We start from the raw sequence: 14,967 nt of genomic DNA on the forward strand, positions 1-14,967 counted from the left end.
GAAAAAACAAAAAAATAAATAAAATTATTTCACCCATTCCTCCACCCGGCAACTCTTTCTCTGGAAAGTTGTGGTTTTATGCCTTCATAATTGGACCATTTGGGGAATTATTGTACAAAAATATTCTTCTGGTGCTTTGGTTTGGGGAAATTTGAGAAAAAAAGTTTGTGTAAAATTACAATTTACAAGATCCCTTTTGATTTCGAAAAATTTTGTAAAAGGAAAAAAACTCAAATTATGAGTAGTAAGTTTTGTTTGTTTTGGATTATTTTACATGTATTTAGGTATTTCTATAAAGTAAGAGTTTTGTTTTACGATTTGTCCAATGGATATGTTGATAGAGTACGCCAACATTTCTTAATGACGTGTTAGATATATTGAACGTGTCAAATGGTTGGTGCAGTCAAGTTCAATGACTTGTACAAATGAGTTCGAGAATGAATTTCATGACTAGCATTTATTGTTGGCTTGTAAGTCTCCAAAAGAGGAGATATCTACTACTTAATCAACTTAGGTGGGGCCTCGTCTGGCCTTGTGCATGCTTCATAAATACTTTGATAGTTTACTAGCACGACTACGATAGCACGAGGGTTAACTAACTATACTTCATTTGTCAAATGACAGGACAAGTTCGACTTGCCATTGGTTTATACGATATTGGCTGAGGCTAGACGAACTCCACGACTAGCATATGTTGTGGCGTGATACGTTCACTCTAGCCTTATGGGTTATAACGTTGAATTATATCGGGGTGTGAAAAATTTACATAACCAACTTAAAAATAAAATTGTACAATTGTTCTTGCAACCTTGAAGACCCAAAAGGCAATTTGTGTAGGGGACATCAACAGAGTAAATCATAAATAGAGATTCTATTACATTGATGAGAATAGTTTTTCAAGAATCATTACAAAAGATTCTAATGCTTTTTGTCTAAACGTTTTCGTGGACTATAACATTATTCATCAGTGAATACGAATTTTTCGACCTAATCTATTCTTTCTTCCATTATGAAAAATGCTTCTTGTACCTACTCATGTCTCGAACTTTGCATACCACGTAGTTTTCCAACTGTAATAATTCAAAAAAAAAATGTGAGATGGTTTCTGAACTAAAACAAATTAAACAATGCTGAAATTCGGTGACCGAGGGGTGTATTCAATTAGGATTTTTGAAAACTTTTATGAACTTTTTGCAAGTGATTACTTCTATAGATTTGTTGGATTTTTTTATGGATCTATATGAAACTAATGGAAGTTTCATAGACTTTTATAAACTTTTATTTCAAAATTTTATGGACTTTTATAAAATTTTAAAAGACTTTTTAAAACTTTTATTTAAAATATAATTCATGTGAGTCTAGAACAACAATGTAAAATTCTCACATACTAGTTGGTGGTTCCCACATTTTTCTTTTCCCTCCCCTACTCTCCATATAATAAAAAATATTTCTAAAAGAATAAAAATGTAAATCATCGTAATTAAATAAATAATAATCAATATGATGTATCTTTAATGAGTAAACAAGAAATCAATATGTTTAAATTCATTTTTTTTTATATGAAATTTATAGTTTTTAATTACAAATAGATTTTTTCATAAAAAATGATGAAAAAGAAAACAAAAAAAGAGGTTATAAAGAATATTTAGGGAGATGTATTCAGTTGAGATTTTTATGGACATTTTTTTTAGTAGAAGTCTGGCAAACTTTTGATTTTCTCCTTAAAAAATCAAAGAGGGAGAGAGAGAGAGAGAAAAAGAAAAAAGAAACACATATAGTCAATAGAAAATTTTAATTTTTTAATCACGACTCCAATGTTCTTAGACGGGAAAATGAAAGTCAAATAATGGACAAAACAAAATATATATTAATTTTTATTTTTACTTTTTATGAAAGTCTCCCAAAATTTTGGAAGAATGAAAGACAATTTTTAAGATTTTATTTAAGTACTTTTTATTTAAAAAATTAGTACTTAGAGACTTTTATAAAAGTCTTTAAAAATAATAAACAATATGAGTATTCCAAGACTTATAAAGACTTTTAAAAAGTTTTAATTAAATATACCATGGAGTCTCTAAAATTCTACATTAAATACTCCTAAACCTTTAAATTCTGAACAGTTTTTAAAAATTTCAATTGAATACACCCTAAAAGTGCTTTCGACCCAAAAATTTCGCCAAAGTAGAAACAACTTACATTGGTTTGAGAAAGATCTTCCATGAATCTGGGAGTTACACTATATTCAGTCATCTTCCATTTACTCTCTTCTACTTTAGGTACCTCTTCCCATACAAATCTTCTTTTGAAACCAATAATTTCAAAGCCATTATGAATTGGAATTTCCCCTCCACATCTTTTCCAATAGCCATTAGAAAATGGTCTTGGCATTAATCTTGATCCCTCTACGTATTTTTGTTCTTCGCTCGTGAAATAATATGCTCTGCCCTCTCCCCCATACTTGAGACCCTCGAATTCACCTAATTACATAAGCAAATTTAATGTCGATGAACAACGAAAAATATTGTAACAATTGGAGTTACCGTATTAACAAATTGTAGGACTTTGATGGGTTTTGATATGAATCCAATTTGGATGACCCGTGCTCATATTTGGCTCGTTAGATTAAACTAAAGTAAATACAGCAAGAAGGAAAAAGAGTATAGCATCATGCTACTTATACTTATTTGTTCACACTTCGGTTTACGCGGACCCACCTTCTCCTCTCACATGGGAGTCGGACCCCACATCATGACCCCCACATGGGACCCAACCTCATGTGAAAAGAGTGGTGGGGTCAGATAACCCAAAGTGTCAATAAACAAGTACAAATGGCTTAATTCAAGTGTGTATGCTTCAAGTCGTCTTATTCAATAGCTACAAGTCTAAACTGTTATGGACATTTATAGTCGAAGAGTTTCAACAAAAAATTTCAGTTGACAGCAAAATAGCCATGATTTCCAGGACAGAATAGTTTCAACCAAGAAGAGTTGCTTTATCTTGCATGAGAATAAGCAGATTCCGACTTACTTATTGGAATCTGTTGAGGATCCAATTGATAGAAATTAATTTCTTTAATAGTGTCCCAAGTTAGCTGTCTTAAGATCTTTTTCATCAGATACTCTTCCACTAATTCAACTGCTGTCGGATGAAACCGGTAGCCGAGTGGTACTTTAAATTCCCTCTTCGACGTGGTCGCCTCATCATCTTCTTCCGTGAATCCCAAATTCTCTTCTTCTTCTTTTCTCGTGTTTTCAAGATTCGATTCATCAACTTCTTCAGTCAATCGCAAATTCTCTTCGAATTCATCTCTCGTCCTTTCACCCCGTAAGAGAAATCTTGAATCCATGGCTATGTTTCAGAAACACCTTCAAGAAAACAACTTCAAAGCTAAGAGCTACTTCAGTGAACGTTGAATTTTGCCCTTGAGGAGCTTTCTTTATATAGGTACGTACGAGTGTCCTTTTGTCGGTAATCATTGGGATCTTTGTAAACAACTAGAATCTTTAAAATATTGTAAGTCTATCGATTGTGTTGTTTTTAATCCTTCTTCATTCTCGGACTTATTTCTCTCATTTACAACAACGTTAATTCAAAAAATAAAAAAAATAAAAAAAAAAATTGTTGGATTGGAATATGGACATCTACTTTGTTTACTATTCTATTTCTTGTCCAATTCCGTTTGGTTTGAGCAAATGACATAATTATGATGTTTCGTAATCTCTCTATCCCATTAAGATACGCTAGTTTGTATTTTCACAAAAAATTAAGAAAATATAATTAACGTAATTAGAAACATAAAATTTTCTTGAATTTTTCTTAATATACCTCTATATTAAATATTACTAATTTAAATAAATTCATATTTGTTGAAAAGGCACATTAATATATTTAGCACTCTGTACAACAGATAAAAGTTCAAAAATTAATCTAAATTAAAATTAAGAAAAAAATATATAGAGGATAGGAGAGAAGTGCAAAATGAAAATTTTATATTAAGAGGGAGGTTTTTAAGATTTTAAAAAAGGTCGAAATGTCTCTCATATTGTTATCAACTTTAGGGAGATCTTCATAATTTGGCTAAACTGCACAAACCCCCGGTCAATTGCCCTTGCCGCCTTGCAAAAACAGTCTACCTTTTGAAAATAGTTCCTGTTTCAAACCTTTTTGGTGGAATACATCCCTACTGTCATTCCCTACTGTCATATATCGTCTGTTTCGTCGCTCGACCGTGCTAGATGTACATTAACGTGTACATCGGGGGTGTCCATATTTTTGTCGGTCGACTATGCTAGATGTACATTAGCGTGCACATCGGGGGTGTCCATTATTGACACCCGACGCCTCAGCATTGGCCAAGGCGCCTATCGCGTAAGGGCCTAACAGCGCCTCGACCAATGGCACGATGCCAAGTGTCCATTATGAACACTCGGATGTACATGCTAATGTACATTTAGCAAAATCTTTCGCCGTTAAATCTCATTAAATAGAGGGAAAAAGAAAGACAGAACTGCCACCTATTAGACATGCTACGCAAAACCTCCCTCACCTATTGAAATTAGTGAAAAAGGTCACTGTTGTCTATTTTCTTGATTGAAAATCACAAATACACTCTCCTATTTAAATAAAACAAAAATAAAAGAAGGAAAAAAATTAATTTAAACTATAGTTCCAAAATTTTTCAAATACAAACAAATCCAAAATAAATAATTAAAAATAAAAAAATCTCCAAATAACCAAAAAAATTATTTAGCCACTAGCTTGAGTTTAACGACATTCCCGTAAGTACGTATTTTAGGAAGTCATTCTAATTTTTTTATTTGGAGATTTTTTTAATTTTTTAATTACTTATTTGGGATTTGTTTGCATTTATTTGAAAAAAAAATCTTTTTAATTTTTTTTCCTCTCTTTTTGTTTTATTTAAACAGGACGATATATTTGTCGTTTTCAATCTTTTTATAGATAAAATAGACAGCATGGACCTTTTTCGCTAATTTCAATAGGTGAGGGGTTTATGCGTAGCATGTCTAATAGATGAGGATTTTGCCCTTTCTTTCTTCTCATTTTCCCCTGTTTATTAGGATTTAATGGCGAAACAGACGGAATGTGACATAAGGGGATATTCCACAAGAAACGTATGAAACATGGACGTTTGTGCTATTTTCAAAAGACAACAGGATTTTCGACAGTAAGGACAATAGCTAGGAAGTTTTGTACTATTTAACCTAATAAATTATCTGTTCCATTTTAATGCAGGTACACTGTTCATGAGAGACGGTTCATTAGTACTTTTTTGAGCCATAGATAAGCACTGAAGAAGTATTGTACAGTAAAATACGAATCGAATTTGTATATTATATCAAATAGGATTGTTTGTAGCAATTCTATGTCGAATATGACAAGTTAGCTAACCTCTTTATGGTCCAACCATTAAACAACTGAGAGAGCTATTGACTCAAATCGCCCATGATAGCCTTGTTTGCTTAAATCTCGTGCCCCAACAATATATGTTAAGTTTAAGTTTGAAATAATATAATTCGACCTCCGTTTAGCCAATCAAATGGATAGACTTATACAAGAGCTTCATGGAAGGTACATGTGACACATACAAGTCAATGGTAGACAAGTGTACGTTCGGAATAGATTATAATTGTTTTAATTATAACTAGATAAGAATGAATGATACAAAAGTGAGTAGTATATTTGAATCCTACGAAATATACAGGTAAGAAGTATTTTTGATCAACTTAAATACTCGAAGTTTAGTGTTGAATAGAGATTGAATCTATATTGTATAATAGAATATAAATCAAACTTTTATATTTTATATTGAATGGGTTTGCTTGCCATTGTCTTACATCGAATAATAATAGATAGCTAACCTCTTTATGGTGGTGTTAGGCCAACAGAATAGACGAGTGTAAAATTTTATGGAGCTTTCAAGAAAAATTAGAAAGATGCTCAAATAACCAATTTTTGTGACACTATTGTTTTCTTGTATCCCAAAAATGAAGACAATTTTCAGTTGGAAGCCTATATGAGATAACTTCTGCTTCTAATCTTTATAGAAATGCTTTTAGAGAAAGTTATTTTGAATTAATCTCTTTTAAAAACTCTTTAATAGACAATATTTTCAGAATATTATTTGAACATGTCCAAAAATGCTTCCTAATCTCATTAGGGCATTTTTGTTTTTGACAAATACTCAACATCTTGTTAAACATTTGATAGCTTTACAAATAAGATATACGATAATGATATCAACTCTTGTAACTTCTCTCTGACTAGGGATAACTGGAATTAGGTCTAGACAGGATTCGATTCGATTGTAACTTCAATGAAATCATAATAATTCTGTATACTACTACATTAGTATGAAATCGAATCGGGGATTCTTATAGATCCATCCCCCGAAGGAACCGGACATGATAATTTTTTATCATCCGACTCGAGCAAGATTCAAAAGAACCAAATGGATTTCGAATTTAAAGAAAGTGAGGCGCTTGCCTGAAAATGAGGATAACAATTGAACCTAAATGATAGAATAGTTGAGTGTTAGACGAATTGTAAAGTGAAGTTGGGCTCGAGCTAAAATTTGTAGAAAAAATATTTTGGGCTCAAGTTGGGCTTGGCCCTTAGGAGTTGGAGCCTTGGTTACTTACAGTTAATAACTTAATTAGTTAATTGATAAATTTATTTAGAAAAATTTAAAATAATTTAGCTTATTTAATATTAAAAAAGGGAGATTCGATTCTTATTTTGTTTTTCAGTTCTCGTTCTAGAATCGAGAACCCAACCAAATTCTTCGATTCTCGATTCTAGTACTCATTCGAATATTTAATTTAAGAATAATTGAACCAAGGTTTGATTCCATCTATTTTGAAAATTTTGTCTAACCCTAACTGAAAGTGTCCCTATTTGTGCTCTTCTCCAATTGAGATAGGCTATTTAGCTGAGTCTCCAAATAATCTTGACACCAGTAAAGGTGGGTAGGACTTTCTCCTTCGTTGGCCTCCATCGTGAGAAGAATCTAAAAATGGAATAGGTATGAAAAGATCTTTAAAATGTTGTTTATTTTGAATTCATTAAGTGCTTTTGTACATGTAAGTTATTGGGACATATGGCAGCAGATCCTCGAGAGTGGATTAGACAGTTGTCACTAGATCTAAAACTTTCGATGAGTCATATGGCAATATATGATTGTTTCCTTCTTTGAGTAAAAGGTGATGGGACACTAATCACGTCAAATAGTTGATAACAACTAAAGGAAAGAAATTCTCACCCTTTGAGACGAATAGAGCCCATCTCATTCGATCGGTTTGAAAGAATGAGAGGGGAAAGCGAGAGAGGACTCTTATCACGCCCACCCATAAAAGGGGTCCCCTTCTCCCCCTCTTTCAATCGACGTGGTGGGGAAAGGAAGAGGGGTCTCTCCTCGACAAATGGGGGAATCCCTCGTCTTTAATAGAGTAACGTAAGAGAGAAAGGATTGTGAAGATGGAGTAGGTCTCCCAAGTCCCATCTCATCTAATATAGCTAGATGTAAGTGATCAATGGATTAGTATTTACCATCAATAAAAAATCATCCATCATAGTATCATCACACACGATAAAAGATGCTAGTCATGGAGGATCTTGATTGTAAATATGAAAATGGGTCCAAAGTCCCAACGATTCAATTTTCAACCTGGGTGAGCACAATTCCAGAAAATATAGGGATCAAATAGTTTATTTTGGAAAACAAATGAACTAATTTTCTTTTTCTTTTTTTTATACAAATATATGTTAACAGAATAACAGTACAGTTGACAAGCGGTGGGGCCGAGTGGGCCTTCTTCTTCAGCTTATTGCCCTAATTCTCCAAAATCCCCAGAAAAGAGCAAAAAATCGCAAGTATAAATTCAGATTCCAAGAGCAATTGAGCATAATTTGATGATACAATAATGAATCAGGGAGTGCAGAAGAACACTCTCTACGTGGGTGGTTTAGCGGAGGAAGTGAACGAATCCATCCTTCACGCAGCGTTCATACCCTTTGGAGATATTAAGGATGTGAAGACACCACTGGATCAGGCCACGCAGAAGCACCGCTCGTTCGGGTTCGTCACTTTCCTGGAGAGAGAGGACGCGGCCGCCGCCATGGACAATATGGATGGGGCGGAGCTTTACGGCCGTGTACTCACCGTTAACTATGCTCTACCAGAGAAAATCAAGGGTGGTGAACAAGGATGGGCCGCCCAGCCTAGTGAGTTTTTATTTTTTTATTCTCTTGTTATTTGGTGTGGAAAATTTTGTTGAATGCATTTTGGGTTTACAATCTCTGCTCGATATTCCAATTGAGGTTTCTTTTTGGCAGGATGGTATTCAGTAATTGAGCTATAATATCTGTTCGAGTCAATGTGTTGTGAAATTCTTTTGGGTTTTTTTTTACTATAATTTGGGGCTCTTATCTCTATTGATTTATTTGAACGCTATGCTTAGACTTCGAATTTAATTTTGCTTTTTTATATATTTTATGCTGGAATTTGAGCTCATGAATGTTGAAATTTTTGCTTTGTTTTTCTTTTAAATCTTTGCAGCTTTCTAGGTTTAGGATTTCTAAATCTTTCCTGCATTTTGCAGTATTCAAATTTATTATCTTTTTAGATAGAATTGAAAATTTTCTAGCTGGGTCATTTGCCGTTACTCGAAAAATAAATAAAGAGACAATCATACTCAAGCTCTCCTTAATCTTAACGTCTTATATGCTAGAAATTGCTTAGTGCAATAGAATAGTAATTTTCCTTTCGAAATTCTTTCACAAAATTAACTAGCAATAAATTATACTAATTCATATTTGAGCAGCTTTTCACAATACCAAGCTGGTTTGTATTCTTAGAGCAAATATGAGAGGGGCACGAGCAAGTATGGTGGAATCTTAGATTGAGAAAGTCTCCTGAGCTTCTGTAAATATAATATTATTTAAACATCAAGAGTCTTTGTAATGTATCTGGTATATATGTAAGTTTTATATGCTACCTATTTTGTGAAGTTTCACTGAGATATGAAATACCTAATCTTGCTGAGACTGTCATTGTCCTTAGCAATAAGAAACGAGAAACAGGAAATATGTTCATTTAGTCTATAGGTTAAGATGTCCGTCTTAGTTGCTGTGAAACGAGACTTGACTGCCTACTGCCAATGTGGGTGGTGTAGGGAGTGAAGCGAACTCAGGTCTCTACTAGAAAGGAATTAGACAAGGTGGATCTACATTTGCATTTTCTTATATATTGCAGCATATACAAACAAATCTAGTCAGTTTCAGTTCTTTATCTTTCAATATTACTTCAATTTACTGCTGTTTTCAATTTCAAGTTATAGGCTTAATAATCTCTGTGAATTGTTTCTGAATTCGATGGAGGACACCCACATATTCAAACTCTCAGCATGCTTTGTGTTGTGTACCATTTGTGTTAATAATTCTGCTCACATGTGTGATAGACAGTTCGGTTTATTTTTTCCTTGAAGTTAGTGGTTTACCTTCTTGCCTTTTCAATGAGGTGCCGGTTTTTTAATACTTGATTTAATGCTAACTTGTTCTTTCTGTTAAATCTACAGTTTGGGCAGATGCTGATACATGGTTCGAAAGACAGCAGCAGGAGGAGGAAATGCAGCGGCTTCAAGCAGAGAACCGGGCTGCAATGCAGGAAGCTGAAGAATTACACCGCAAGAAAATGGCCGAGGAGCGAGAAGGTGAAAAGGATGAAGATGCCAAGGATGATCCCATGGCCAAGGCTGAAGCAGAGGTACTGATGCAGAATGCTGCTTAGTTTTGAATCAGCAGGCGACATGTTTTCCATGGAGGAGAAAGGTGGGATACTTTTTAAGGGGGAGTTGCAGTTACCATCGATGTTAACCTAATAGATTTTATTTACTTGAACTGTTGTGTTTGGGAAGTTTCGAGCTTATAACTTGGTTCTTCATGACCAATTTCATCGCTCTATCTTACAAGGATGCAAAATGCAGATTCAGCGTGTTGAAGAATTGCGGCTTCTTCATAGACAACATTTAGATTCTATCAACATTAATCGTATGACATAGTTTTTCATATCTGCCCATAAATTTTTACTACATTTTAAGCCAAAAGCACAGGCTTGCACAACTATTCACAACGATAGAACAAAATAAAATTATGCCTGGAGATTTCATCACTTAATACTAAAAAAAAGTTGAGATTGTGTTCATTATGTTGTACAATCCTATCCAATCAAGTGTACCATACACGTCTTTGTGATTAAATGTTAAAGCTATCAGTGCCATGGATGTAATAGTAGTAAAGTACTGAGGACCTGTTTAGAATGGCTTTTAAAGGGCCAAAATGAGCTTTTGAAATTCAAAAATTACTTTTGGACCCATTTGGTTAAACGGAAGTACTTCTAATAGTTAAAAGAGTTTTTAGAGGAAGTTGGTCCAATATAGTTTCCTCTAAAAGCACATTCGGAATAGGAAACTCTTTTAAATATTAGTTTTCAAACAAAAATAAAGGTAGCTTTCGCCAAAAACTCTTCTATAAGAAACAAAAGTCACGCCAAACAGGTACTAAGAAAAGACAAAATAATGTTGTTAACGTTTTCCTTGACACGGGTAAGATCCCTTCCTGTCCATCATTGCATCACAAAGCTTCACAGCATCTCGATTATATTTAACGTTGTGCACACGTACAATATTTGCACCTCCCAGAACCCCAGTAGTGACTGCAGCAATAGTTGCTGGATCTCTTTCGGCAGCTGCAGGTCGCGCACATACTTCACCAAGGAATCTCTTTCTCGAAGGTCCTATTAATAACGGAGCGTGAGACACAGCAAAGTTCCTCCTAGCAATCTCAGATCGAATGATTGGCAATCCCATAAGAATGTCCAAATTTTGTTCAGTATTCTTTGAGAATCCAATTCCGGGATCAATAATAATCCTCCAAGCCGGTATACCTGATAACTCTGCATCAAAAACCCGTGTGTATAGCTCGTGTGCAACTTCCTTACAGACATCATCATATTCCAGATTCTCGCTATTCTGCATTGTAGATGGATCGCCTCTCATATGCATTGCAATGTAGGGAACTTTGAGAGTTGCAACCACACTGTGCATGCTCGAGTCAAGCTGTCCACTGGACACATCATTGACAAGATGAGCCCCTTTGCTGACTGCTTCAGCAGCAACCAGGGAATAAAATGTATCCACAGATAGAAGCTTTCCCTCCATCTCGGGCATATTTTTGACTGCTTCTAGGACAGGGATAAGTCGGTCCAATTCTTCCTCAGCAGATAGCTTGGATGCCTTTGGTCGGGTTGATTGTGCACCTAAATCAATAATATCCGCCCCTTCCGATAGCATCAGTTGAACCTGAGAAACGGCCGACTGTGTGGATAAATACTTTCCCCCATCGCTAAAACTATCCGGGGTCACGTTAAGGATACCCATAATAGAGGTTTTTGACGAAAAATTTCGTAACTGATTTGCAATAGGCACGACCCTTTCCATCCCGTCCTTTTCAATGAGTGATTCGCCGCCTAGTTTCTCCCATGTCTCAAAAAGTCCACCGGAACGTTTGGAAAATAAATTTTCCAATTTAATTGTATAATCATCTATATCAGTTCCCAATAGATCAACTAACGGAGCCATTACAAAAGGTCTCTCCTGAATTCTTTCATGCGGGATTGTAAGAATATCGGTGTTAACCGTGTGATTCCCATAAAACAATATATCCAAATCAATTGGCCTTGGACCATACCTAATTCCAACAGTACGACCCATGTCCCTCTCGATTTTCTTTAGAACCTTTAACAATTCATGAGGTTGGAGTTTTGTAACACCTCTAACTGCAGAATTGAGAAAACGAGGCTGATCAGTCACATAAGCAGGCTCAGTCTCATATAAACAACCGTGCCTAGTAATCTGGATGCCAGATTTCTTCATCTGCTGCAAGGCTTCATCAAAATTATGAAGTCTATCACCCACGTTACTTCCCACAGCAATTATCACTTCCTGCTCTTCAGAGTGAACTTCCAATGAACTATCATTAAAAGAACGCGAAAAGCAAAAGCTAGCTGCTGCAGACAAAGGTATAAATGTTTTAAAAGTATGCTTGGCAAAACAAGTTACTAACGTATACCTTTTTAGGAATAGACAAACACGCACTAAAACAGGCTGAAGTGGCCGTAGCATCAATTTGAAGCCAAAAATTACAAATTACTAAAGAGTTTCATACAAGTCACACTATTAGAATAATAATGGTAATGCGATTTGCAGCATAATGCTTTGGTAAAAACCCAGAGCAGCTGCTAGAATGAAAATACAACCCCCAAGCACATAGTATATGCATGATATTTTTATAGTACTTCATGCTTTAGCAACTATACCTAGCTTTGGCATCACCTATTTACTTCAGTAAAAACCCAACATTCTAAGAAGATCCTTAACTTATCCAGTTTGCATATGCCATAACACGTGCATGGTGCAAACACATATACGAGTTAGTTATTCAAAAATTTCACCCAAGATAATAGATTTACAAAGATTCAAACACAAGTCGTTTCCAATTGACACGGTGAAACACATGTGCATTATCAACACAAATTATCATGATGATTTGTACACAAACACAGTGTTTTGCAATTGAGACCATTGAAGCTCACACAAAATCAGTGCATGAAAGGTCCCTAAAGAAGGAAATCGCTCTCAGGAACGGGACTAAATGGAACTCCCTTGCGAAGGGCTTTAGCATTCCATTTATCGACCTATGGCTACTCACATATCACGATTTAGGGGTAACTAGAAAACTAGACTAACTACGGGAAGCTGTGAGCATCACCTTGCTGCTCGTTACACACAAATTATTATGATGATTCAGATGCAAAAAGAATGGATGTACAAACAAATTGTATTAATATTTTTGAAACATGCCACTACAAACAAAAAGGCAAAATACAAGTACATACAGAACTTCCAAAAACACTGAAATTCGACTGTTTCGACTGTTTACCGACCAAACAGTCGACTGTTTACCGACCAAACAGTCGACTGTTAACCGACTTAACAGACACGAGTTTTAAGAACAGTATGTTTGTTCGGATTTTTGAGACTTGTCTGAAAGGTGATGACTGTTCGAATGGCCACGAACAAGTCTATAAATAGCCAAAAGAACACTGATTAAACTCCAAGATTTATATTGGTAATTTGCCGTATATACAGAGAAATATTTCAGAATTTTCTTTAAGACAAGATAAACTTTACAGAGAAAAGGGGGATTTACCAGTCGCCGTCGAATTCGCCGGAAAAAACCGTCCGTAGAGAGGAAGATTTCCTTATCTAACTGGGAACTTCACATCTGACTTGTCTTTTTCTTCATTTTTTGGGACAGAATCAACTTCTGAAATTTTCACTTTGACTCCTCCTTTTTCTTTTTTTTTTCCTTTTTTTACAATGATTTCGTATTTGCACATTGAGCATCTGTCGGAAAAAAAAAATGGTTTAGTGGGTCAACTTTGAGCCCAAATTTCAGTGGGACCCACCTTTTAAATAATACGGGACCTAGCATATTCACGTTCTACTCCGCGAGATGATTAACGTGATATATTTATTTATCGAAAACCATTTAAAATTGAATGAAATAATAAGCGTTAAAGTAACCGACCAAACAGTCGACTGTTAGCCGACTGTTAAAATTTCTAGAACATCTGATGGTCTCATATTGTCTCAATCACACTACATTGAGAAGATTCTTGATAAATTCAAGAAATATAATATTATTCCTATGAAAACACCCATGGATGTTAGTATGCATCTTGTTTCCAATACTGGTGATAGTAAGTCTCAATTGGAATACTCTCGTATCATTGGCAGTTTAATGTATGTCATGAATTGCACTCGACCTGATATTGCCTATTCAATTAGTAGGCTAAGTCGATATACAAGTAATCCAAGCACTGATCATTGGAAAGCTATTGTTAGAGTTTTAGGGTATTTAAAACATACCCAAAACTTTGGATTACACTATTCGAGATATCCAGCAGTACTTGAAGGATACTGTGATGCAAATTGGATATCAGATACTAAAGACTCCAAATCAACAAGTGGATATGTCTTTACACTTGGAGGTGCTGCAATATCATGGAAATCTTCAAAACAGACATGTATAGCTAGATCAACAATGGAATCTGAATTCATTGCATTAGACAAAGCTGGAAAGCTGGAAAAGAAGTCGAATGGCTACGAAACTTTCTAGAAGATATTCCATGTTGGATAAAACCAGTGCCTGCTATATGCATCCATTGCGATAGTCAATCAGCAATTGGAAGGGCACAAAATACAATGTACAACGATAAATCTCGACATATACGTCGTAGACACAATACTGTTAGACAATTGCTCTCTACAGGCATTATCTCTATAGAGTATGTGAAATCAAAAGAGAATATTGCGGATCCGCTAACTAAAAGTTTAACAAGAGAGCAAGTCAAAAGTTCATCGAAGGGGATGGGATTAAAACTAATAAAATAATAAAAAATTTCCATGGTGGCAACCCAACCTAGTTGACTGGAGATCCCAAGATCTAGGTTCAATGGGACAACCGAAATGTGAAAAACTTAGTATGCACTGGGAAGATTTTACTTCTACCCATTCCTATGATGAGCCAGTGCCCAGCTGCCGCGAAATAGGTTAAGATACGCTTTTAATGATTTCTATATCTTGATTTGTTCAAGTGGAGTATAGCAGAATACTCTTTATGGAAATCACCTATGTGAGTGAGAAGGGGCCGCTTCTAAGAGAATTAGGTAAACATGAATTCTCTAAAAATCACTCATGAACCAGGAGGTGTCCAAGGCCAAAATGGACACAAACGTGAGAACCAACTGTGTTCGAAGAAAAACTGTGTGACTTCTATTGTCTAGGTTTCCACAAACGGCTGACTGTTCAAAGCAACTTGCTACTGATT

The 14,967-nt window shown here is 35.1% G+C and overlaps 3 protein-coding genes across 3 annotated transcripts; 1 reads left to right on the forward strand and 2 right to left on the reverse strand.

Moving 5' to 3' along the window:
* Nucleotides 1-848: 848 nt before the first annotated feature.
* LOC111404884 (NAC domain-containing protein 82-like) lies at nt 849-3,449 on the reverse strand. The gene is made up of 3 exons (XM_023033614.1): nt 3,028-3,449; nt 2,197-2,477; nt 849-1,070 (listed from the first exon to the last, which is right to left on the reverse strand). The coding sequence occupies exons 1-3, from the start codon at nt 3,344-3,346 to the stop codon at nt 1,008-1,010; spliced, it is 663 nt and encodes a 220-aa protein (XP_022889382.1). The 5' UTR covers nt 3,347-3,449; the 3' UTR covers nt 849-1,007.
* Nucleotides 3,450-7,785: 4,336 nt separating this feature from the next.
* Nucleotides 7,786-10,085, forward strand: LOC111403324 (peptidyl-prolyl cis-trans isomerase E). Its single transcript, XM_023031778.1, has 2 exons — nt 7,786-8,241; nt 9,594-10,085. Exons 1-2 carry the CDS (start codon nt 7,941-7,943, stop codon nt 9,803-9,805), a joined length of 513 nt encoding a protein of 170 aa, XP_022887546.1. The 5' UTR covers nt 7,786-7,940; the 3' UTR covers nt 9,806-10,085.
* A 102-nt stretch (nt 10,086-10,187) lies between these two features.
* Nucleotides 10,188-12,989, reverse strand: LOC111403323 (folate synthesis bifunctional protein, mitochondrial-like). The gene has a single exon (XM_023031777.1). It carries the CDS (start codon nt 12,195-12,197, stop codon nt 10,599-10,601), a length of 1,599 nt encoding a protein of 532 aa, XP_022887545.1. The 5' UTR covers nt 12,198-12,989; the 3' UTR covers nt 10,188-10,598.
* Nucleotides 12,990-14,967: the final 1,978 nt, after the last annotated feature.

This window comes from Olea europaea, chromosome 11 (genome assembly GCF_002742605.1).
Source record: "Olea europaea var. sylvestris chromosome 11, O_europaea_v1, whole genome shotgun sequence".
In the NCBI taxonomy this organism is placed as follows: Eukaryota; Viridiplantae; Streptophyta; class Magnoliopsida; order Lamiales; family Oleaceae; genus Olea; species Olea europaea.

What these genes read in the sequence shown, in the direction of transcription:
- LOC111403323 (XM_023031777.1), bottom strand. Translation starts at nt 12,197, where the DNA reads ATGCTACGGCCACTTCAGCCTGTTTTAGTGCGTGTTTGTCTATTCCTA.
- LOC111404884 (XM_023033614.1), bottom strand. Translation starts at nt 3,346, where the DNA reads ATGGATTCAAGATTTCTCTTACGGGGTGAAAGGACGAGAGATGAATTC. An exon ending in TCCTCAACAGATTCCAATAA is followed by an intron (nt 2,478 to 3,027) that starts GTAAGTCGGAAT and finishes TTATGTAATTAG; the next exon opens with GTGAATTCGAGGGTCTCAAG. An exon ending in AAGATCTTTCTCAAACCAAT is followed by an intron (nt 1,071 to 2,196) that starts GTAAGTTGTTTC and finishes GAATTATTACAG; the next exon opens with TTGGAAAACTACGTGGTATG.
- LOC111403324 (XM_023031778.1), top strand. Translation starts at nt 7,941, where the DNA reads ATGAATCAGGGAGTGCAGAAGAACACTCTCTACGTGGGTGGTTTAGCG. An exon ending in AGGATGGGCCGCCCAGCCTA is followed by an intron (nt 8,242 to 9,593) that starts GTGAGTTTTTAT and finishes TTAAATCTACAG; the next exon opens with TTTGGGCAGATGCTGATACA.